This window comes from Leptodactylus fuscus, chromosome 1, assembly GCF_031893055.1.
Source record: "Leptodactylus fuscus isolate aLepFus1 chromosome 1, aLepFus1.hap2, whole genome shotgun sequence".
NCBI lineage: Eukaryota > Metazoa > Chordata > Amphibia > Anura > Leptodactylidae > Leptodactylus > Leptodactylus fuscus.
Window position 1 is genome coordinate 231,828,885 of NC_134265.1, and position 26,769 is coordinate 231,855,653.

General features: G+C 43.1%; 1 protein-coding gene across 5 annotated transcripts in view; it reads left to right on the forward strand.

Moving 5' to 3' along the window:
* Nucleotides 1–26,769, forward strand: part of EPHA5 (EPH receptor A5) — a 309,481-nt gene that overhangs the window by 25,503 nt on the left and 257,209 nt on the right. For all 5 annotated transcript variants that reach the window (XM_075284171.1, XM_075284196.1, XM_075284180.1 and 2 more), the window contains exon 2: nt 3,803–3,867. In XM_075284171.1, coding sequence (XP_075140272.1) covers nt 3,803–3,867 — 65 coding nt within the window. The remainder of the gene's footprint in view (nt 1–3,802; nt 3,868–26,769) is intronic.

The window sequence follows — 26,769 nt, forward strand, 5'->3', positions numbered from 1 at the left end:
GTGAGTTTGTTCTTTTGTCATTGAGAAATCATTGTGTACTGTAATGTGTTATGTCAGACGTATTGTTATATCTTTTTCCAAATTTAGATGGACTTCAAATAACAAGATTAGGGACTATTATTCTTTATATACTATGCTACCTTTCATGTTATAGGATAAACTTAACCAAGTTACCAACGTACTGTGGGATTGTGGTCGCAATGTTGACAAGGTTTACACATGTAAGTAATCGGTAATAAGTAATACGTTTTAAAGGGAATCTGTCTCATGAGCAGTCCTTGTTAACATGTAAGCATGGCCAGATAACAGATAGAATAAAACACGTTTTTTTTGCTTCCTGATCAGTGCCTTCATCGCTGAGATATTCGTGTTTTTTCCTGATATGCTAAGGAGTTGTTTAGTACAGCAAGGTCTATCACTGTTGCTGTCATTGCACCAAAGAGCTATGGTTTCCAGTGTCCGGTCCATCCATTCCCCCTGTTATGACTGACGTGCATGTAGTCAGCCATAGCAAGGTGTAATGGTGACTCCGTCAGTACACTAAACAACTCATCACCATATCACAACGGAGGCACCAATTACAAAACAGAAAAACAGTGAACAGTTATAGTTCAATAGAATCTGTTGGTGACATTGAATTCAATATTGAAGAGTTGGTGATGAAAGTAATAATACATTGCAAATTGCAACCATAGTAGACCCAGAAAACCATAGTTATTGGCCTACAAATGGCATATATATATGATCTGTAGTGACTTCTTCAGTACTTTGTGTGAAAAAGGAATTAAATACACTGTGAATGATCAAGTCTGATTGGCAATCATGTGACATGGCCATGAGCAAAAAAGCAGGTGAATAAAGCAAAATACAGGTGCTGTAAACACAAAGATACTGCCTCTATGCTATGATTGACATCTCTTAGCCCTTCATTTCACATCACAGGATAGGGAGTACCAGAACATTCACAGTATAGAGGTCATATTGGGACATCAAGTGTTTAATGTTCTCTCTTCACCTCTTGATTAATTTGAATATGGAATAAATATACATTTTTTGGCGGATGGAGGCAGCAGTTGGACATTATAAAGACACCAATGGATAAAATATAAGATACAGTCAGGAACTGATGGTTTTGGGGGTTGCAGGCAAAAAAGTTAGATGTTGACAATTGAGGTGCGGAATATGGTGAAAATGTGAGGATAACATAACTTTTTAGTAAAGCTTTCACAGAAACAGCGGGTTATTGGCAAATATATCTTTACTGAGGCCACTGTCAATGGTCAAAATATTTGTGGCATTCACAATTTTCTAGTTTTACACAGTAAAAGGCACTATTAGTATCATTTTTGACAGACACGATCAAAGTAACCATTCCTTTTGTCCCCATGACACATAAGTCTTATCTTTGAGTTACAATACATTAAATATCAAATGTTGCAAACAACAAGCTTTTTCTTATCAATTCATAAGCAATTTACAACTCCTACACACATTCCGACTACATGTTTTATACAAGTTATGGGGTAAACCATAGAAAGTAATTGTAGTGAGTCAGTGATGGATACCATTAGAAAGATGACTTGAAGAGCTATATTTATGGTATGACCCTTATGGAGCATCACATCCATCACTGTGTATAATTAGATAAGCATCTGAGAAAATGGCTTGTAAATGCTTAGAACACAGCTATTCATGAGGGCTGGGTGTGACTATCTTAGTGTCTCAACTGCTCGCAGTAATGTTTAAATACATGTGTACTAAAATGAGCAAAAACTATATAATCATGTAAGCAAAACTGAGCAAAAAGCATAAACCAAATAATAATAGTTATAATATAAATTTACTCATAGCGGCAACATATTGAGTAGTACTTTACAAATGAGAGGGATAATATACAGACACACCAACAATTTGAACACCAGGAATGAGGGTCTCCTATCTTACAATGAAGAAATAGATGTGACCCAAGATGTAAAAATGCTTTCTTTGTATAATGGTCTATCTAACTTTTAATTAAAAAATATTAAAAAGTGATCATATAAATCCACATGAGCCAGTCATCCAGCCACTATCTGGGTGTGCAGAGCCATGAGGTCCATTTAGGTGCTATGGCTATGGGGAACACTTGAAAAAAGAGAACAGATTTTGAGAAATAATGTGATAGAGTAGGGGTGTCAAACTCACTTTCCCCGAGGTTGTCTTCAAAGGACCATTAGTAATTCATCAACTGTATAAACATAGCTATGCCACTTAGGTGTAGTTACATTTATAGCCTTTGGAAGGCAACCATAAGGCGGATATTAAAGGGGTTGGCCACTTTCATTGATACATAAATGTAATGGTTTGTATAATAAAAAGTTGTACAATTTTCCAATATACTTTCTGTATCAATTCCTCAGGATTTTCTAGATCTCTGGTTGCTGTCACTCATTCTTTTACTTCTAGTAGATAAAATTCTGGCCATGGTCATGTGATATACGGTCCATATGATATGACGCACAGGTGCACAGCTCGTTATAGTTACGGCACAGTAATCAGACATCTGCCTGGTAATGGCCTGTGCGTCAATATTGGTCTGCACAGCTGGGTTCCACATTAGTGCTTTGCAGGTAGAACAGTATGAAATTCCCTACCTCTGAGGGCTCGTTCACTCGGGGGGCGGATTTTGGCACCGAGAGTGATGCGGGAGCCGCGTCACTCTTGGTTCAAAACCCGCCTGCCACGACCGTTGCGACATGCCGCTAGCAGAAAAAAGAACGCTAGTGGTCTCCAAAGACCACCATTGTATGGAGGCGGGTTTTGAGGCGAAATCCGCTGTCAAAATACACGTCCTTGCCCCCATGTGAACTAGCCCTAAGGATATTAGTGTGGCAAGGTGGCCTTTGAGGCCCTCTTGTTTGGAGGCCCTGTCACAAGGGCGACTGCTGTGACCCCAATAACTGTTTGTCTTTGGCTGGAAGGTCCAAAGCACTCCCAGGGATACAGTAGTGGGGAACATCCAACTGAAGGCAGAACAAAGAAATGACAAGTGACGTGGCTTACGAGCCCTAACACATAACATTTTCTTTTGCCCCCACATGGTATATAGCCTCCTTTTTTGCCCCCATACAGTATATGACACACTTATTGCTCCCACACAGTATGACCTCCTTTTTTTCCCTCCACATTATATGAATTGCCCCATATACCACCAGGGCCATGGGGCTTGTATTTGACACCTGTGTTATAGGGGATTAAACAGAGAGGAGTTAGATTGGGTATTGTAATAATCCTGCCTAAACCTGAGGCCACACATGGCAAGGAAAATGTGTTTTTGTTGCATATTTTGATGCAATTTTCTATCTTCTTACTAATAATTTGATATTTGATATTGGAGTATATACAGGTCAATCAAATGTCAGAATGGTCTTAGGACTGTAATCCAAAGAACAGAGGACTTGGCTGAGGAATACTTATTAGGTATTAGCAATGTCAGGTGGTGATAACTGTAAACCAGTAGCAGTGAAATTTACAGAGAGATGTAGGCAGTCTCCCCAGTCAAGAGGAAGCCTATACTAATTCAATTGTGCTGCATGTACAGCTGTCAGTGTAGGGCATAATATTGGATACAATTGTACATTAAACAGTTTTGGTGAACATTGCTAGATGTTCCTTTGTACTAGACCACTACATTTGTTCTCCAGTTATTCTAATTGTTAGTAAATGAACAGCCCATGGAAAACTGAATGATGAACCATGAAATTCTAGCTTCAAATATTGGATCATAGAAACCAAAATAATATCTTTTTGTTCTTATTTTTAGTGAACTTACTGGATTCTCGGTCTGTCATGGGTGACCTTGGATGGATAGCATACCCAAAAAATGGGGTAAGGCATTGCATATTGCAAAAGTATAACCATGTACTCCTGAAATGGCAATTCTGAAATATCTAGATTTAGTTGCTGTGATTTCCATAATTTGCTGCATTCATGTTGTACAATGTATTTGTGATGTATCTGTCAGCAAGTGTCAGATTCTTTTCCTTTTACTCTTTTTCTGTGTTCTTAGACAAATTACTAGTTTGTTTCCTTGGTAGGAAAAATCAGCTTATGCTGCATTTGTTCCATGATGGGATTTACGTCTTGCTGTGAGACAGAAAACAGTATTAGCTAAAGAGAACACATTTTATTTCTTTCATTTTTAGAATTACTAGTATGGCGGATGTTGGGAAGGGGTTAATATTAGGCTTGAAATACCATGTAATCTATAGTGTTGTATGTAGCCTGGGAAAGGGACCCTGGAGCTAAGGGCTCATTCACACAGTCGGGTTCATTGGCCATGTGCTAGCAGTTGTATTAACGGCCAACACATTGTCCTATAAAGGATCCTTTAAAGGATCTATTCACACGACCGATTAGTAATGATCCATGTGAACAATCTGAAAAAAAATAGAACATGCTATTTCATGGACCGAGATCACAAATCCCTCAATAGACACCGTATTCCCGTCAAGTGTGCACGTGGCCATGCAAAAAGTACTTTTTGCTTGGCTGTGTGCAGGGCTCCGCCATATGAATGTATTCTTACATTGTGATGTCATGCTGTGGTGCTTAAGCATGAGGGGCCATCATAATGAACACAGTGACTGTCCTATACTGTTTTTTATAGCTATAGCTGGTGTTGACATATAGTGGGTATACAGTGATTTGATGGAAGATATTTACTATACTATATAGGCTATTGTTTATGCCAAAACTGTTCTCTGATGCATTTCACCTACTTTTATAATAATAATTTTAGGCAGAGAATGTACAGCAGAGAAAAGCTGAATTTTTGTTGCAGATTTTGCTGTGTTTTTTTGAGCCAAAACCAAGAGTGGCTTCAAGAGAAATGGGAAATACAAAGTATTTCAATGGGTTTTGCTAGCTAGTGGCACCCATTGAAGTCAATGGGAGGCTTTTTTTTTCAGCGCTGAAAATTCACCGCAAAATAAAGTGCCATTTTCCTCTGTGTGAATGGACCCTAAGCATGTCTCACTTCTAAATCCATTCCTGGCTCTGACTGTGTTTGTTGTTCAACGTCCATTGCTCTTATCCAGTGAAAGATGAGAGCAACTGACATAAATACAGTAGTGTGAAACCTTTCTTACTTGGTTATGCAAATTATAACAAATTTTGTTACTCCAATCATTTAGAAAATACATGTTTTGTTATTGATTGGCGATGAAAAATTGTTATGCTTTGCATGAGATATCAGCTTTCTACCTGTTGCCCACTCCTCCCTATCTGGCACAGATCCAGGAAATACAATTTTTCATACTGTTTCATGACATGAAGCAAGTGATGCTCTCCTAATATTAACCTTAGTATTGAGCATATGTGTGCCTTTATACAAGTACATACGTACAAGTATAGCTAAAAGGTTCATACCTAATTCTACCCAAAAATTTGACATTATCAAATCAAAAGTGCTTACTATTATACATGCCCATTACAGCCTTTTCTTCCTGCTTATCTGCATTACATTCTCTACTTAAAGGCTCATGTGGGGAGGAAAAAATTTCAGTACTATATATACTACATCAAGAGGCTCAACTTACTATTATAGATGCCTTTCTCCAATACCAAACTTTTCCAGCGCTGCTGGAGTCCAGAAGTCTTCTATTACAGTCTAGTCTGCTGACACTGATTTTTTGTCAGCAGAAGTAGAGCAGGATTGATCACATGATGAAAAAGTGAAAACATCACAAGAGCAGACTGAAATAGAAAACTTCTGATGCCAATATCTATATCTGTACCAAGGGATCATCATATTTAGGTTTAAGCTGACTGTAGTGTATATATTGCAGGAATATTTTCTCCCCACATAACTCCACAGGAAAACTCTGCGGACTTTCTGTGAAAAATGCTGCAGAAAAAAAACGCAATGCATTTCCGCTGCAGTCTTTTCCTCAGCTTTTTTGGCTGTGGCTCACTAAGTAGGGCCTAATGCGTTCACACGCAGTGTTTTGGCTCAGGAATTTGGTCAGGAAACTGACTCAAATTCCTCCTCCAAAAATCACCTCCCCATACAGTCCAATGGTGAGGAGTTTTTAGGAGGAGGAATTTGAGTCAGTTTTCTGACCAAATTCCTGACCAAAAAACTCTGTTTGAACAGTTCACACAGGGTTTTTTGTTCCGGAACCTGAGGCGGAGGCTGCCTTAGGCTACGAACCAAAAAACAGGTAGCCGCAACTGAATGCCAGTGCACTGCACTGGCATCCAGTCGTGCACTCCTCTCTGGATTAGGCCCAAGTAAATGGGCTTAGTCGAGAGGGAGTGTCTTCAGGCGGATTCGCCTCGCGACAGAATGAGCATCTTGCTTCTTATAATATGTTCCGGCTCCCGGAAAAAAAGAACTGACCGGCTCCCTTTGAAATCAATGGGAGCCATCTTTTTGGTCAGGATTTTGAGGTCGGTGTGGCCTCAAAATCCTGACCAAAAAACCCTGTCTGAACTTACTCTAAATTGGTTATACTGATTATAAAGATGTGTACCAAAAGCAGGGAAGATTTCATATAAAATAGCACAATACTCTTCCCTTTAATCCCTTAACCCTCCAATGCCACCACTGGTTTTGCCTATGTTTACTTCATGTGGCTGATCCCATGCCATATTCACACTGGACTTCTCCAGCCAGTCACTGGTCCAAGAAATCTTATCTTTATGTTTGTTACAAGAATGCTAAGACTATATAGCAGTGACATGGCATGTCATGATAAGGCACATGAAAAGCCACATGTAAGTAAAGAAAGAGCTGCTGGGACCACCAGAAAAATGCTGGAGTGATAGGGGATTAAAGAGGTGTATTCTTTATCATTATTTTAAATATTTCCTGCCTATAGTAAAATATATTCTCAACAATCCTTAACTTATCCCCGATATTGTCACCTATACCATCCTATATAACTACCCTAACTGCCATAGTCAATGATGCAAGCCGTTTTTACTTTTTTCATTGCAAATCCTGGAGTGCTGCTGTTTTTGTCTTTGATGGAGGGTATTTCTTTGGTGTGTCCGAATTTATTTATTTATTTAACACAGCACATGCTCAGGACTTTCTTTTGTTGTAGATAGAAAGGTAAACAGATAGATAGATAGGAGATAGATAGATAGATAGATAGATAGATAGATAGATAGATAGATAGGAGATAGATAGATAGATAGATAGATAGATAGATAGATAGATAGATAGATAGATAGATACAATAGATAGATAGATAGATAGTTGGAAAAATAGATAGATATTTAATATGTGAGGGTAATATCAAGCCTATATGGAGTAATAAAAAAAATAGGTCTCAATGATAGAAATTCATCTAAAAATAAATAATTCATTTATTTAATTCTGCATACACATAGACTTCAATGGTATTGCAGTTTCTTATGCATAATTTGCTTTACGAACCGCCAATAGCTGTTGTGTGGTACAACTTTTAATTAAGTCATCTGGAATAATGGAGCTATCAAGCAGTTTCCTACTTTCTAAATCTCTTTGACGCTACAGAGGGTGCATAACGTTACACCCATGTGTATAGACTGATTTAATCATTCTGCAGCGCGCTCCCACCCTTATGACCCATTTACTGCGCTTATCATGCTGATTTTATTTTCCACTATTTACATTTTCTACAGTACAATTGCTTTCTTTAGGAAAATACACATCTGCTTACTGTAGGCAGTCAGATTCTTTTGAAGGATTCTGGGAGTTTTGTGCACAGTATGGCAGATAACCCTCTTTAGTCCGCTGAGAATATTGAGTATGTGGTGTGGCTGGCTGCACAACATGTTCCGTTTCTGTCTCTACTCAAACAGCATTATAAGCATTCCTTTCAACAGCAGTGCAATGGGACGTCTAATGCTGTCAGAGCCATATCTAACTGGATAAATTAAGCTACATGATTTAGAAAGATAAAAGATTGGAGGGACACTGAATGCTGTGCTATTGGCATTATGTCAACAAGAGCCTGAACAAATGGCCGGGAGATGACCTATATTATCTTTACTGCATTACATTATGTGATTCACTTCCTTTGTATCTATATCATTAAAATAATACTATAAATGTTGTATGTATAAGCGTCATGCATGGTGGACATGGCTGGACAGTACAGTTTTCATAGGAAAGCTTCTATCTACTACATATCTTTCTTAACCACTTCAGGACTGGCAGCATATCATTGCTCTATCATCAGTTTACCCATTTTAGAAAATATTACCTTTCTTGATGTGGGTGACTGAACTTTTCATTCCAGGGTTTGTGAGTCTTACACACTGTTCATGGAATGTTCTTTTGTATTATCGTATCTGCCATGTTTCTTTTGAGGTTAAAAATGTGTACAATTTAGTCAGCATGCTTCATGAACACATTAGTGTTTCTGTGCTGGCCTCGCTCTTAGCTAGCGATTGAGGAGAGTTGGCATAAACACTGAGCCAATGTATTGTGGGCTTTATGGGGCATGGGACCCTAGGGAGACAAAAACAAATGAGAAGAAAAAGAGGAATTTTTGGCACTATGAAGTCATGTCACATTGCTGTTTTGGTAATTGGCATATCCAGGGCATGAGTGGTAAGAAAGTATGTCAACCAGTTCATCGCTTTTCAGTGTGAAACATTAAACCTGTTATTGTTTATATTGCATCCTGCAAGCAGAATATTAAAGGGATTCCATCATTAGAATCCCTTTTTCTACAAATACCACATCAGAATAGCCTTTAGAAATGCTATACCTTTGTTATACTGATCCGCGTCGCTGTTTCTGAGAAGTTTCTTATTTCTTCCTTATGCAAATGAGTCTTCAGAAAGCACAGGGGGCGACCCCTGTGCCTCCGAAGACTCTCCAGCGACTCTCCTCTATCTCCTGCTGCTGATGCCTCTCTGCCGCATCAACAGCCAACAGAGCCAAATGCACATGTCTGTTTGGCCATTTTCCTGTGGCCTCTTACATGTGCATTCGTTTGGCCACAGGAAAATGGCCGAATTGATATGCGCAGTCAACTCTGCCGGCTGATGACGAGGAGGAGAGGTGTCAGCAGCAGAAGACAGAGGCGTCACTCTAGAGTCTTCGGGGAGCACAGGAGACGCCACCTGTGCTTTCTGAAGACTCATTTGCGTAAGGAAGAAATAAGACATTTCTTAGGAACCGCGGTGCAGATCAGAATAACAAAGGTAGGAGAAGAATAGCCTTTCTAAAGGCTGTTCCGACATGGTATTTGTAGAAAAAGAGATAGTAATAATAGAATCCCTTTAAGTACAATTGCAACAAAAATAATCACTTAGGTTAACCAAAAATATTAAAATTGGCTGAGAGACTGTATCTGGTAAAATCCCAACATCATTGCAAACAAAGGCCTCTTAGGGTGCATTCACACGGAGTAAAATGGAGTGTAATTTGGAGTGTAATTTTTACACATGTAAAAAATTTACGCGCGTATTTTGGAGCGTTTTTTTACACGTGGCGTTTACGGAGAGCCTTTTGGAGCGTTTACGGAGTGTGTTTTTCTACACGCATAAACGCTCCAAAAAACGTTCCGTAAACGGAACATGTAAAAAAAACGCTCTAAAATACACGTGTACTTTTTTTTACACGTGTAAAAATTACACTCCAAATTACACTCCATTTTACTCCGTGTGAATGCACCCTTAGAAGGTAGGCCTCTTAGAAGGTCAGCATGATGTTAAAGGGAGCGCCCTCTATTGGATGTCTTGACTGAGACTCTGTCTTCCTAATTACATCATGGAAGATAGACTTGCACATTCTCAGTCAGCGCCCTCTATTGGTGTGCATACTTGAGCACTGGCATCCTAATTACATCATGGAAGTCAGATTTGCATATTCTTCCTATGTTAAAAAAAAATATACAATTAATGACTGAGCCATGTATGATATGCTATATGCTATGTGTGTATGTATGTATGATATACTGTACTATATGCTAATACAGTCCGATGCAATGTAATATGCAGTATATACAACAATAGGTAACAGCTGCTTGTAGGAGCTTATAAATGATCCTAGCAATCTTATTATATGAAAAAGGAAATATTTCATGGAGTTAGGAGCCAGACATACACGTATATCCACTCTTAAAGGGGTTTTCCGGGCAAAAATGTTTTGTAAAAACGTCTGTTAGTGTTATTAATGGGTTAATAAGTACACCCATCTAACTTTAACAGTGTTTTGAGTGATTTCTGGGTTTCTCTAGGAAGGCTTAGCATCTTTTGTATTTGTTTACATGGCGTGTAGCATCCTGCTGCAATGCATTCTGGTAGTTGTAGGCTCTCACACTATCTCCACGTCACTTCTTCCCCCTCCAACACCCCCTCCCTGTCTCCCTAGCTATTTCTCCCACTGCTAGCCTTTCCTAACTCACTCACCCCACCCCCCTACTCCCCCCTTCCTACTCTCTCCTTCCTACTCCTCCTTCCCTACTCCCCACTCTATTATACTTTACTTGTCTTCTTCCTTTTGCTGGGAATGTGCAGCGCTGTGTCTGTAGCCTTCAATACTTCTCTATTGCGCATGCTCCCAGCTTGCGCAACAGAGATGCATTGTTGGCTTCAGTGCTTCTATTTTGCATGAGTGTGCCAACGTCATCGGAGGAGGAGGAGCTGTTCCCCGGGGAAGGAAGCCCAGACAGGAACAAGATGGGTAAGTACGATGGTGTGGATGGGAAGGGGAGTATTAGTGACGATCCGTTTCCGGAAATGCAGAGAACAAGTCCCTGGGGCAGTCACATGACCACCTCAGGGGTATGGGTAACTATACATTTTTGATCATCAATGTTATTTAGAAAGTAGGAGGTGTGAGGGTGTTTAGATTAGTGTAGGGATTTTAGGTTATTCCGGACAACTCCTTTAACTGATCTCTAGTTTGGTTAAGGATTTCTCTTTTGACCAGTTGAATACAATATCACAATTTGCTAATAAAAAACTTGCCATTCACCCTTTACCACTGGGTAACTCCACACACCCACATATTGAATAGTTAGCTTTTGATAGCTTATCACTAAATCAGCCCGGTTTTAGAAAAGTTGTTCAAAGGGATTTTCCCATGAACATAACCATATCTGAATTTGCAGACAGCTACCATAATCTTTTTTTCTAAAGAATTTCTCTAATCATCTCAATAGTGTTGTTAGTCTTTATCTTGATTAGTTGCCAATGGATATAGCCATGCAAGAATTTTTCCGTGGTCTGGCATTTGTCACAAACGCAGTCATGATTTCTTTATTGTGGTGGTAGTTGGTCTGGTGGTTGTCTTCTTATACATTTGCTAACTTTGCCTAAAATCCTGTCCATAAGAAAATCATGGCTGGGTTTGGGACTAGAGATGAGCGAACAGTGTTCTATCGAACTCATGTTCGATCGGATATTAGGCTGTTCGGCATGTTCGAATCGAATCGAACACCGCGTGGTAAAGTGCGCCATTACTCGATTCCCCTCCCACCTTCCCTGGCGCCTTTTTTACTCCAATAACAGCACAGGGTAGGTGGGACAGGAACTACGACACCGGTGATGTTGAAAAAAGTAGGCAAAACCCATTGGCTGCCGAAAACATGTGACCTCTAATTTAAAAGAACAGCGCCGCCCAGCTTCGCGTCATTCTGAGCTTGCAATTCACCGAGGATGGAGGTTTCCGTCCAGTTAGCTAGGGGTTAGATTCTGGGTAGGCAGGGACAGGCTAGGATAGGAAGGAGAAGACAACCAACAGCTCTTATAAGAGCTAAATTCCAGGGAGAAGCTTGTCAGTGTAACGTGGCACTGACGGGCTCAATCGCCGCAACCCAGCTTTCCCAGGATCCTGAATGGAATACACTGTCAGTGTATTCCCGTATACCCGATATATACCCCCAATACCCGTTCCAACGGTGTGCCCCCCCACCTTCACCCCAGAAATACCCTGCAAGTCCCCTAGCAATAGGATTGGGGCTATATACACCCACTATTTTTGCTACTGCCATATAGTGCCATTGTCTCACTGGGAATTCAAAGAATATATTGGGCTTACATATAACTTCAATTCCAGGGAGAAGCTTGTCAGTGTAACGTGGCACTGACGGGCTCAATCGCCGCAACCCAGCTTTCCCAGGATCCTGAATGGAACACACTGACAGTGTATTCCCGTATACCCCATATATACACCCCAAATCCCCGTTCCAACGGTGTGCCCCCCCACCTTCACCTCAGAAATACCCTGCAAGTCCCCTAGCAATAGAATTGGGGCTATATACACCCACAATTTTTGTTACTGGTATATAGTGCCATTGTCTGACTGGGAATTCAAAGAATATATTGGGGTGACGTGCACCCACAATTTTTGCTACTGCTATACAGTGCCATTGTCTCACTGGGAATTCAAAGAATATATGGGGGTTATGTGCACCCACAATTTTTAATACTGGTATACAGTGCCATTGTCTGACTGGGAATTCAAAGAATATATGGGGGTTACGTGCACCCACAATTTTTAATACTGCTATACAGTTCCTTTGTCTCACTGGGAATTCAAAGAATATATGGGGGTTATGTGCACCCACAATTTTTAATACTGGTATACAGTGCCATTGTCTGACTGGGAATTCAAAGAATATATGGGGGTTATGTGCACCCACAATTTTTACTACTGGTATACAGTGCCATTGTCTGACTGGGAATTCAAAGAATATATGGGGGTTATGTGCACCCACAATTTTTAATACTGGTATATAGTGCCATTGTCTGACTGGGAATTCAAAGAATATATGGGGGTTACGTGCACCCACAATTTTTACTACTGGTATACAGTGCCATTGTCTGACTGGGAATTCAAAGAATATATGGGGGTTATGTGCACCCACAATTTTTACTACTGGTATACAGTGCCATTGTCTGACTGGGAATTCAAAGAATATATGGGGGTTATGTGCACCCACAATTTTTAATACTGGTATATAGTGCCATTGTCTGACTGGGAATTCAAAGAATATATGGGGGTTACGTGCACCCACAATTTTTACTACTGGTATACAGTGCCATTGTCTGACTGGGAATTCAAAGAATATATGGGGGTTACGTGCACCCACAATTTTTAATACTGCTATACAGTTCCATTGTCTCACTGGGAATTCAAAGAATATATGGGGGTTATGTGCACCCACAATTTTTAATACTGGTATACAGTGCCATTGTCTGACTGGGAATTCAAAGAATATATGGGGGTTATGTGCACCCACAATTTTTACTACTGGTATACAGTGCCATTGTCTGACTGGGAATTCAAAGAATATATGGGGGTGACGTGCACCCACAATTTTTAATACTGGTATACAGTGCCATTGTCTGACTGGGAATTCAAAGAATATATGGGGGTTACGTGCACCCACAATTTTTAATACTGCTATACAGTTCCTTTGTCTCACTGGGAATTCAAAGAATATATGGGGGTTATGTGCACCCACAATTTTTAATACTGGTATACAGTGCCATTGTCTGACTGGGAATTCAAAGAATATATGGGGGTTACGTGCACCCACAATTTTTAATACTGCTATACAGTTCCTTTGTCTCACTGGGAATTCAAAGAATATATGGGGGTTATGTGCACCCACAATTTTTAATACTGGTATACAGTGCCATTGTCTGACTGGGAATTCAAAGAATATATGGGGGTTATGTGCACCCACAATTTTTAATACTGGTATACAGTGCCATTGTCTGACTGGGAATTCAAAGAATATATGGGGGTTACGTGCACCCACAATTTTTAATACTGCTATACAGTTCCTTTGTCTCACTGGGAATTCAAAGAATATATGGGGGTTATGTGCACCCACAATTTTTAATACTGGTATACAGTGCCATTGTCTGACTGGGAATTCAAAGAATATATGGGGGTTACGTGCACCCACAATTTTTAATACTGCTATACAGTTCCTTTGTCTCACTGGGAATTCAAAGAATATATGGGGGTTATGTGCACCCACAATTTTTAATACTGGTATACAGTGCCATTGTCTGACTGGGAATTCAAAGAATATATGGGGGTTATGTGCACCCACAATTTTTAATACTGGTATACAGTGCCATTGTCTGACTGGTAATTCAAAGAATATATGGGGGTTACGTGCACCCACAATTTTTAATACTGCTATACAATTCCTTTGTCTCACTGGGAATTCAAAGAATATATGGGGGTTATGTGCACCCACAATTTTTAATACTGGTATACAGTGCCATTGTCTGACTGGGAATTCAAAGAATATATGGGGGTTATGTGCACCCACAATTTTTACTACTGGTATACAGTGCCATTGTCTGACTGGGAATTCAAAGAATATATGGGGGTTATGTGCACCCACAATTTTTAATACTGGTATATAGTGCCATTGTCTGACTGGGAATTCAAAGAATATATGGGGGTTACGTGCACCCACAATTTTTACTACTGGTATACAGTGCCATTGTCTGACTGGGAATTCAAAGAATATATGGGGGTTACGTGCACCCACAATTTTTAATACTGCTATACAGTTCCATTGTCTCACTGGGAATTCAAAGAATATATGGGGGTTATGTGCACCCACAATTTTTAATACTGGTATACAGTGCCATTGTCTGACTGGGAATTCAAAGAATATATGGGGGTTATGTGCACCCACAATTTTTACTACTGGTATACAGTGCCATTGTCTGACTGGGAATTCAAAGAATATATGGGGGTGACGTGCACCCACAATTTTTAATACTGGTATACAGTGCCATTGTCTGACTGGGAATTCAAAGAATATATGGGGGTTACGTGCACCCACAATTTTTAATACTGCTATACAGTTCCTTTGTCTCACTGGGAATTCAAAGAATATATGGGGGTTATGTGCACCCACAATTTTTAATACTGGTATACAGTGCCATTGTCTGACTGGGAATTCAAAGAATATATGGGGGTTACGTGCACCCACAATTTTTAATACTGCTATACAGTTCCTTTGTCTCACTGGGAATTCAAAGAATATATGGGGGTTATGTGCACCCACAATTTTTAATACTGGTATACAGTGCCATTGTCTGACTGGGAATTCAAAGAATATATGGGGGTTATGTGCACCCACAATTTTTAATACTGGTATACAGTGCCATTGTCTGACTGGGAATTCAAAGAATATATGGGGGTTACGTGCACCCACAATTTTTAATACTGCTATACAGTTCCTTTGTCTCACTGGGAATTCAAAGAATATATGGGGGTTATGTGCACCCACAATTTTTAATACTGGTATACAGTGCCATTGTCTGACTGGGAATTCAAAGAATATATGGGGGTTACGTGCACCCACAATTTTTAATACTGCTATACAGTTCCTTTGTCTCACTGGGAATTCAAAGAATATATGGGGGTTATGTGCACCCACAATTTTTAATACTGGTATACAGTGCCATTGTCTGACTGGGAATTCAAAGAATATATGGGGGTTATGTGCACCCACATTTTTTAATACTGGTATACAGTGCCATTGTCTGACTGGGAATTCAAAGAATATATGGGGGTTACGTGCACCCACAATTTTTAATACTGCTATACAGTTCCTTTGTCTCACTGGGAATTCAAAGAATATATGGGGGTTATGTGCACCCACAATTTTTAATACTGGTATACAGTGCCATTGTCTGACTGGGAATTCAAAGAATATATGGGGGTTATGTGCACCCACAATTTTTAATACTGGTATACAGTGCCATTGTCTGACTGGGAATTCAAAGAATATATGGGGGTTATGTGCACCCACAATTTTTAATACTGGTATACAGTGCCATTGTCTGACTGGGAATTCAAAGAATATATTGGGGTTATGTGCACCCACAATTTTTACTACTGGTATATAGTGCCATTGTCTGACTGGGAATTCAAAGAATATATGGGGGTTATGTGCACCCACAATTTTTAATACTGGTATACAGTGCCATTGTCTGACTGGGAATTCAAAGAATATATTGGGGTTACGTGCACCCACAATTTTTGCTACTGGTAGATAGTGCCATTGTCTCACTGGGAATTCAAAGAATATATGGGGGTTATGTGCACCCACAATTTTTACTACTGGTATACAGTGCCATTGTCTGACTGGGAATTCAAAGAATATATTGGGGTTATGTGCACCCACAATTTTTACTACTGGTATACAGTGCCATTGTCTGACTGGGAATTCAAAGAATATATGGGGGTTACGTGCACCCACAATTTTTGCTACTGGTAGATAGTGCCATTGTCTCACTGGGAATTCAAAGAATATATGGGGGTTATGTGCACCCACAATTTTTACTACTGGTATACAGTGCCATTGTCTGACTGGGAATTCAAAGAATATATTGGGGTTATGTGCACCCACAATTTTTACTACTGGTATACAGTGCCATTGTCTGACTGGGAATTCAAAGAATATATGGGGGTTACGTGCACCCACAATTTTTAATACTGCTATACAGTTCCTTTGTCTCACTGGGAATTCAAAGAATATATGGGGGTTATGTGCACCCACAATTTTTACTACTGGTATACAGTGCCATTGTCTGACTGGGAATTCAAAGAATATATTGGGGTTATGTGCACCCACAATTTTTACTACTGGTATACAGTGCCATTGTCTGACTGGGAATTCAAAGAATATATGGGGGTTACGTGCACCCACAATTTTTAATACTGCTATACAGTTCCTTTGTCTCACTGGGAATTCAAAGAATATATGGGGGTTATGTGCACCCACAATTTTTAATACTGGTATACAGTGCCATTGTCTGACTGGGAATTCAAAGAATATATTGGGGTTATGTGCACCCACAATTTTTAATACTGCTATACAGTTCCTTTGTCTCACTGGGAATTCAAAGAATATATGGGGGTTATGTGCACCCACAATTTTTAATACTGGTATACAGTGCCATTGTCTGACTGGGAATTCAAAGAATATATGGGGGTTATGTGCACCCACAATTTTTAATACTGGTATACAGTGCCATTGTCTCACTGGGAATTCCACAAATAATTTGGGGATTCATTCACCCTACATCTCAGGCTCTTGCCATATTCACCCAGGTTGTCAGTGCTGCACCAGCTCGTTCCCAGACAGCTCGGCCCGAAAAACACGTTACCTATATAGAGGATTTGGACAATGAAGACAACATGTTCTAAATCTAATGTCTGCACCTTCTCCAGAATTAAAATAAAGGCAGCGTTTAACTTTCAAATAGCACTGCACAAAGGAAGAGCTTATCAGCTTGTCTCATGACATGCTACTGAAAAGTTTCATTTGTGTATCTTAATGTAAATATAGTTGTATAAGCTTTTTGGGTTTTAGGCACTGCCAAGTTATTTATTACCACCCGCTCCCTTATAATGATGATGACGCCAAAGTCACTGTGGGTGTTCAGAGCTCACAGCTTTGGGTGACATTTGTCTTGCTCTCTGTCGGTACCAGCTGTCTTTTTGGATACCGTAAAGTTATGTTGACTTTATTAACAGCTATAGAAGCTTTAGCCAGGTTGTGACGGTGTGTAACCCTAACAACACTAAGTGGGATACACATTAATAGTCAGTCTATGTACGCTAAACGTATCACTGAAGTAATTTTTTTTCCCTCTCCCCTAATATAAGAAAGGAACAGACATTAGACCTAGACCGGGGTTCGAGGCTTGAAAAAATCCAGTATTATTTGTTCTTCATGATGTGAAATATGTGTTGAAAAGCAACCCAAGATGAAGTCAGCCATGTGTGCCAGTGTGTTACTTGGCATGCCTTTGCTGGCCCCAACTGTAAGGGTCACTCTCCATTTCCTCCATTTTCCACTCCCCTTCACACCATTTGTGGTGAAGCAATGGGATGCACTGAAGTGCACCCTCTAGCCTCGTGTGGGATAGGGACATCAGATGCCACTCCAACCCCCTCGTCTTCCTCCGCCAGCCAACGGTGCGAAGATGAGAGGAGTGTGCTCTGAATGTTTTCTGCCTAGCAGAGGCTAGTTCTCACTTACGAAAATGGCCCCACTTTGACCTGTATATCAGGCACAATGGTGTAGGTTTCAAAGAAACATGGCACCAACAAGTTGGAAAACGTGGGCCATGCGTGGACCGTGTTTGAGTCTGGCAAGCTCCAGATCTGCTACCAGGTTCCAGCCATTATCACAGGCGCAAAAATGCCAGGCCCCAGGTGTAGCAGGGAAAAAAAAATGCCATCTCAGCCAGGATGGCATCCCTGACCTCGGAGGCACTGTGCTGTCTGTCCCCCAAGCTGATCAGTTTCAGCACGGCCTACTGACATCTCCCCATGCCAGTGTTACAGTGTTTTCCGCTAGTAGCTGGGGTGGAGGTTGCAGCTTCGTAGGGTTTCAGTCTACTCCTGCCATGAATTTTGGCCTGGGAGAGGAGATAGGCCACCCCAGTTTGCACCCGGGGAACAGACTCCACCACATTCACCCTGCCTGTCATTAAAGATAAGCACTGCAGCATCCCTGACCACAGGCGCTTGTCCATGTGTCGGTGGTCAAGTGGACCTTGCAGCAAAGCGCAGAGCTCTGGGCCCGACTGATGTTATGGGACACATGCAGGCGCAAGGCAGAGACAGCACACCAAGAGAAGTAGTAACGGCTAGGCCCAGCATAGGGAGGTGCCCCAGCTGCCATCTGCTGACGGAAGGCCTGGGTCTCCAGAAGCATAAACAAACACCAACATCTCCAGGGCCAGCAGTTTATCGATGAGGCTGTTACAGGCTTGGGCATGGGGGTGGGTTGTATTGTACTTCTGCCTGCAATGAAAAGCTTGGGAAATGTGGAGTGGCTGGGAAGAGGCGCATGATGGTGCAGGCCAAAAGGGCGCATGAGGGTGAACTCCCCAATGTGTCAGAGATAGGTGTGTAGGTGTCCTTGCATCATATACTTGCACCATATTTGGCTTTGGAAGTTAATTTTGTGCCAAAAAGTGGTTAAGACAGCGATCCCTCAGCTACTCCCGTTACACTGTCTATTGAAGTTACCATCTGTGGAAGTGGACCACCATTTCTAAGATCCCAAAGGAAGCAGGCAAGAGATGTGCAGTTCAGAAAAAAAGATGAGAAAATAAGTTTAGGCTGTAGAGCACAGAGGGATCGGAGAGGACAGAGCTGGTGTCGGCCAGGTATTCCCACAACATGCGCCTATACTTGTCCCTCCTGGTGACACTAGGCCCCTGAGTGGCAGTAATTTGTCCAGGGGGGCCATTAACGTGTTCCAGACCTAGGAATAAGTCTTCCAACAGGGTAGAGTTTTGCATGCCTTTGCTTCTACCCACTGTTTTTGCTGCTTAGCTTCCCTCCACATCTACTCTGCTTTCACCCCTAAACATCACCCCAGTTTATGCCTTTGCTTCTACCCAGGTTTTTTGTTGATTTAGCTTCCCTCTACATCTACACTGCTTTAGCCCCTAGACATCACCCCTGTCCATGTGGGGTCGGTGGCCTCGTCATCCACCAACTCCTCTTCCAATTGCGCACTGCCCCCTTACTGCAAACCGCACATGACCACAGCTTGCCTTGATGGCAACTGTGTCTCATGATCCCCACTTAGGTCCAGACAAGTCGGTGGCGGGTCCAAAACCCCAAAATTGGAAGGAAATGGCAGATGCTGCAGTATTTCTAACACCTGTTCCTGGTGCTCGGGCCTGGTCTGTGTTGTACCCTGCACCCTGCTTAACGCATCTGCCATATCCGAAGTTGTGCTGAGCGCATGCTAATGTTTCGTGTCCAGTGCAATGGATGGGATGGGATTTCACATAAGTCTGCCACCCATGGCCACTCATGGTTGAGCAACTGAGGGAGTTGACTTTGACGAACCCGAGGGTTTTGGAGTTGGAACTACATCAAAGGTCTGTGCTGCTCACACACTCTGCTCAACACATGATATGTTTAGTGCCAGCAGTGTGGAGACGTCGCACAACAGCCGTTGTTCCAGCAGGTACAGGCGTTGTAGGAGTGCATAGAGGCTAGCAGCGGCAACTATACACTTTAAAAACTATCCGCACAAGCGCCACACTTTCACCAGTAGCTCAGGAACATTGGGGTACCTTTTTCAAAAGATTAGCAGCAATGAGTTAAAAACGTGGCCCAGGCATGGAATATGTTGCAGGCTGCCAAGCTACAGAGCCAATCCCAGGTTACGGCCATTATCACACATGACAACATGCCTGGGCCCAGGTGCAGTGGCAAAAACCACATTGCCGTCTCATCGAGGATGGCATGACTCACTTTGTAGGCAGTGTGCTGTCTGGCCCCCAAGCTGATGAGCTTCAGCACGGCCCGCTGACGTCTCCCCACACCAGTGTTGCAGCGTTTCCAGCTCGTAGCTGGGGTCAATTTAACAGCGGAGGAGGGTGGTGTTTCAGCCCTCCTCCCAGGAATGTTGTGTGGGGAGACAAGTCAGGCCACCACATTTTGCGACCCGGTCCACGCCTCAACTACATTCAACCACTGTGCCCAAATTGAAACGTAGCGTCCCTGTCCGCATGCACTTGTCCATTCGTAACTGGTCACATGGAACTTTAGGGCTAAGCGCTGAATTTAGGGACCGCCTCATGTTTGGGGGAAAGTGCTGGTGTGGACGGCACAGTGCGGTGGCGCAGTAGACACTCTGCCCAAAAAGGGCAGAGTGTCCCCCAGCCGGGATTCCAACATCTCCTGGGCCAGATTTCTTGAGATGAGGCCGTTGAAGCCTTGGGCATGTGGGTGGGTTGCGCTGTACTTTAGCATGAAATGAAAGGCTTGGGAGATGGGGAGTTGCTGGGAAGAGGCGCATGATGGCGCGGGCAAAAGGAGAAATGGCAGGAAAAGGTGAGGATAAGGGTGAACTCCCCAAAGTGTCAGAGGCAGATGTGGAGGTGTCCTGGCTCCTGGTCTGGACTGCAGCGCCAGCCCTGTCAACAGTGGAAGAGGCAGTGGCCGCCAGGCCAAACGACGATTATCCTGCGCTTGCTCTCACCCACTGAGCCCAGGGCTTGCCTTCCAAATGATGGCACCCGCAAGAGGTGGTGAGATTCCTCTCCGCAGATCTCCAAACCATCTTGGACTTGCAAATTGCACTAAATTTGTCATGTAACTGACATGTATATGATGAGTCTATCCATTGTCTGTTCATTTTGGTGAAAGTCAGCCTGTCAGCTGACAGACAGCTGTGCTTGTCAGTGATGATGTCACCGGCTGCTTGTACCCCCAGTTTTTGCTGCTTAGCTTGCCTCCACATCCACACTGCTTTTGCCCCTACACATCACCCCTATCCATGCCTGTGCCTCTAGCCATAAGTCTGCCACCCATGGAAACTCATGGTGCAGAAAGTGAGGGAGCTGACTCTGAGGAACCCTTGGGTTTTGTAGCTGGTACTCCATCAAAGGTCTCTGCTGCTCACACACCCTGCTGAACATACGGTATCTAGGGTTAGAGCGTGTGGTGACCTCGCACAACAGTAGGTGCTTCAGGCAGATGTAGGCCTTGCTGGAGTGTATTGCGGCTAGCTCCAGGTACTGTAGACTTGGGAAAGTGGGTGTCCAAGTGCCGCACTTTCACCCTTAGCTCAGCTAATTTGGGGTATGTTTTTAAAAATCATTGCACCACTACATTGAACATGTGGGCCAGGCATGGAACGTGTTGGAGGCTGGCAAGCTCCAGAGCCCTCCAACAAGCTAAAAAACCTGGCCCCAGGGGCAGCGGGGATAAACAAATTGCCATCTCATCCAGGATGGCATCCCTGACCTCAGAGGCAGTGTGCTGTCCGTCTCCCAAGCTGATGAGCTTCAGCCCAGCCTGCTGACGTCTCCCCACACCAGTGTTGCAGCGTTTTCAGCTCGTAGCTGGGGTAAATCTAACAGCGGAGGAGGAGGAGGGTGGTGTTTCAGCCCTCCTCCCAGGAATGTTTTGTGGGGAAACAAGTCAGGAAAATTCTTGAAACGGGAGAGTTTTGCATCTTTGCCCTTGCTGCCTATGGACATCCCTGTGCCTCTAGCCACCATTTTCCCTGCTTTGCTTGCCTCCACATCCACACTGCTTTTGCCCCTAGACATCACCCCAGTCCATGCCTTAGCTTGTACCCCCAGTTTTTCCTGCTTAGCTTGCCTCCACATCCACACTGCTTTTGCCCCTAGACATCACCCCAGTCCATGCCTTAGCTTGTACCCCCAGTTTTTCCTGCTTAGCTTGCCTCCACATCCACACTGCTTTTGCCCCTAGACATCACCCCAGTCCATGCCTTAGCTTGTACCCCCAGTTTTTCCTGCTTAGCTTGCCTCCACATCCACACTGCTTTTGCCCCTAGACATCACCCCAGTCCATGCCTTAGCTTGTATCCCCAGTTTTTCCTGCTTAGCTTGCCTCCACATCCACACTGCTTTTGCCCCTAGACATCACCCCAGTCCATGCCTTAGCTTGTACCCCCAGTTTTTCCTGCTTAGCTTGCCTCCACATCCACACTGCTTTTGCCCCTAGACATCATCCCTATCCATGCCTCTTCCCCTAGCCATAACTCTGCCACCCCTGGAAACTCATGGTGCAGAAACTTTGGTTGCTGACTTTGAGGAACCCTTGGGTTTTGTAGATGGAACTCCATCAAAGGTCTGTGCAGCTCACACACCCTGCTCAAGATATGGTATTGTAGGGTTTCAGCGTGTGTGAATGACGGACAACAGCCTGTGTTTGGACAGATGTAGGCCTTGCTAGAGTGTTTTTAGGCTAGCAGCGACTCCTGTGCACTTGCAAAAGTGGGCGCACAAGCGCCGCATTTTCAACAGTAGCTTCGGTACATTTGGGTATGTTTTTAAAAAACTTTGCACCACTAGGTTAGACGTGGGCCAAACATGGAACGTGTTGGAGGCTGGCAAGCTCCAGAGCCGCTACCAGGTTCCAGCCATTATCACAGGCGTAAAAATGCCAGGCCCCAGGTGTAGCAGGGAAAAAAAATGCCATCTCAGCCAGGATGGCATCCCTGACCTCGGAGGCACTGTGCTGTCTGTCCCCCAAGCTGATGAGCTTCAGCACCGCCTGCTGACGTCTCCCCACACCAGTGTTTTAGCGTTTGCCGCTAGTAGCTGTGGTGGAGGTTGCAGCGTCGTAGGGTTTCAGTCTACTCCTGCCATGAATTTTGGCCTGGGAGAGGAGATAGGCCACCCCAGTTTGCACCCGGGGAACAGACTCCACCACATTCACCCTGCCTGTCATTAAAGATAAGCACTGCAGCATCCCTGACCACAGGCGCTTGTCCAAGTGTCGGTGGTCAAGTGGACCTTGCAGCAAAGCGCGGAACTAAGGGCCCACCTGATGTTGAGTGACACGTGCTGGTGCAAGGCGGGGACGCCACACCGGGAGAAGTTGAGACGGCTAGGGACGGCATAGTGAGGTGCCACAGTTGCCATCAGGTCCGGGAAGGCGGGAGTTTCAACAAGCCGGAACGCCAACCTCTCCTGGGCCAGCAGTTTAGCGATGTTGGCGTTCTAGGCTTGCGTGGGTGGGTGGTTAGCGGTGTATTTCTGCCGGCGCTCCAATGTCTGAGAGATGGTGGGTTGTTGTAAAGAAGCGCCTGATGGTGCCTTTGATGGTGCAGGAGAAGGAGATAAGACAGAAACAGGGGAGGATGAGGGAGAAGTCAACAAAGTGGCGGAGGCAGATGAAGTGATGTCCTGGCTCGTCCTCTGGAGTGCATCGCCAGCACTGTGAGCAGAGGCAGTGGCATGAACGGCGGGCGACGTTTGTCCTGCCGTTGCTGCCTGCCACTGATTCCATTGCTTGGATTCCAAATGACGGTGCATTGAAGTGGTGGACAGGTTGCTCTTCTCAGGGCCCCTACTCGATTTCGAGAGGCAAATTGTGTAGACGACACTATATCTGTCCTCGGCACATTCCTTGAAAAAACTCTACACCTTCAAGAAACGTGCCCTCGATGGGGGAGTTTTTCTGGGCTGGGTACAAAAGGGAACATCTTCGGACATTCCGGGTCTGGCCTGGCTTCGGCAAAGCAGCTGACCTCTGCCTCTGGACATGTCTCTGCCTCTAGCTACCCTTTTTGGTGCTGCACCTGCCTCAACATCCACACTACTTTCCCAGCTTGACATCTGCCTTGTCCAGGTGGGGTCGGTGTCCTCGTCGTCCACCACCTCCTCTTCCAACTCCTGTCTCGCCTCCTCCTCCTGCACAATGCGCATGTCAACTGGCTGCCCTGACAGCAACTGCGTCTCATCGTCGTCGATGAGGGTGGGTTGCTGGTCATCCGCCACCAAATCGACCGGAGATGGAATGGAGGAGACTCTAGTGTTTGAGCATCTGGACACAGATACTCGTCTGTTAGGTCCGTGGAATCGCGAAATGGAGGGGAAGGTTGCGGTACAGTCAAAGGAAGGGAGAACAGCTCTGGGGAGCAGGGACAGTTGGGGTTATTGTTCTGAGAAGATTGGGAATTTTGGGTGGAAGGAGGACAAGACTGTTGGGTAAGAGGAGGTAGAGGCTGACTGGCTGGTGGACAATGTGCTTTAAGCGTTATCCGACAGCCATTGCAAGACCTGTTCCTGGTTCTCGGGCCTACTAATCTTTGTACCATTCAGCCTAGTTAATGTGGAACTTTTGTGCAAAGCGCAGAACTTAGGGCCCGCCTGATGTTAAGGGACACACGCTGGTACAAGGCTCAACTCACCCTAAGTGCCAAAAACACTGCTGGTGCAAGGCTCTACTCATGCCAAGGGCCTCAATCTCTGCTGGTAGCTCAGCTTAAGGTCATGTAACTTTGTTTGGAAGGGCTCATGTTAAGGGCTAGAAAAGTGAATTTTGGAAGGTCTTACCACATCACACACACACACACACACACACACACACACACACACACACACACACACTCAAAATGACAGTTAAGGGTGAGGGCTTTTGGAATTCCCATTGCCTATTCCATTTGTGGTTGTCATGGGGAACGTGATTTAAAGGGGTGGTTGTTACTGTTTGTTGAGCTTAAATTGGGGTTTGTGTCCATCCATTTGGGGAGTAAAGAAGGTTTCCAGGTATTTTCCCACTTTGATAGAGGTTTTTTTGAATGTGGAAAGTGTGTAGTTGTTAGGCAGTGATGTTGGGGTAATAGAGGGTCTTTGGTGTGTTAGATGCCCCCAGGCATGCTTCCCCTGCTGTCCCAGTGTCATTCCAGAGGTGTTGGCATCATTTCCTGGGGTGTCATAGTGGACTTGGTGACCCTCCAGACACGGATTTGGGTTTCCCCCTTAACGAGTATCTGTTCCCCATAGACTATAATGGGGTTCGAAACCCGTTCGAACACACGAACATTGAGCGGCTGTTCGAATCGAATTTCGAACCTCGAACATTTTAGTGTTCGCTCATCTCTATTTGGGACAAGTCTCAGACCATAGAATGCTCCTGCATTCATAGTCATACATATTGGCAATTCATGAAGACAAAAGGTTGTCACCACTGAGGTGGTTAGAGAAAATCTTTAAAACGCTGCAAAAATTTTTTACTTTACTTTTTTTAAAATAATTTTTTATTATTTATTTATTGCAAATCTATTGCATACTCTTTTACAACCCAACCCCAATTGGCAATTCAGGGGACTGTTCAGTATTAGATACATCCCATTATCTTAGTGTTATTAGGGCCTCTTCTACTGTACGAGTATATGGCAGTTACTATTTAAATACAGTGGAACAGATTTACTAATACTGCCAAACCTAGACTAGATTGTTTAAAATGTGTCAGATTTAGCACAGAGATAAATACTTATTAACAAATCTGGCATAATTTAGGTTGTATAATTCAACTTTATACAAAGTATGAGTTGCCCAACTTTTCAAATTGTGCCATATATTTTGACACACAGTGTTGCATCTTAAGTCATACCCCTTCAGAAAAGCCCAACCCCTTTAAGATTAGACCTACGTCTTATTGAGTATGGCACAAAAATGTCTAAAACACTTAATAAACATGGTATGTAGGCTGTTTTTTTGGTGCAAATTGTGTCAGAATTCTGATGTGTTTGCATTAGTAAATCTTAACTGCCATGTATGAGAGAGTACTTCTAATTGTAAAACAACTTTTCATAAATGAGTACAAGACAATGTATAAAATTTAGTAATTTATTTTAGTAAAAAAAAAAAAATTATCAAGCTGAGTTACCTCTAGCAAAAGTCTATGGAGAGAGGAGGAGGAGGCTGGGACACTGGGAGGCTGGGAGGGACACTGACATAATGCACCTTCTTAACTCTACTACGCACAGTAACTAAAAATGCTATATTGACTTTACTATGTCTAGTAAGATAATGGTTTACCTTCATCCAGAAGAAAGCAATAAGTTAATTACTATTTGGAAGAATATTCCGCCTCCTTCCTCCGTTCTCTATAGGCTTCTCTGTGTGAGGCTGGATACTGACTGATACAGGTGATAGTAGAGTTAAGAGCCTCAGTGAAGAGAAGGTAGAGAAAAACAGGCGAAGGGAACATTATTTATTAATAAGATGTATTGCAAAGCCTCTTATATTTACATGTACTATTAATTTATGCAAAGATGCTTTATAACATGCTAACAGTAATATAATTATAGCTTTTAAAGCAACAGATTTCACGCTGACACACAAAACGCTGGTGTTTCCCGTATAGGTATAATAGGGACAGAAAGTCCGCAGAGGAAAACTCTGTGGACAATGTGGAGAAAACCGTGATGTGTTTTCCCCGCAGCCATTTTTGGCTGCGGTTCGCTACATTGAGGCTCACCCTAAGAGCCT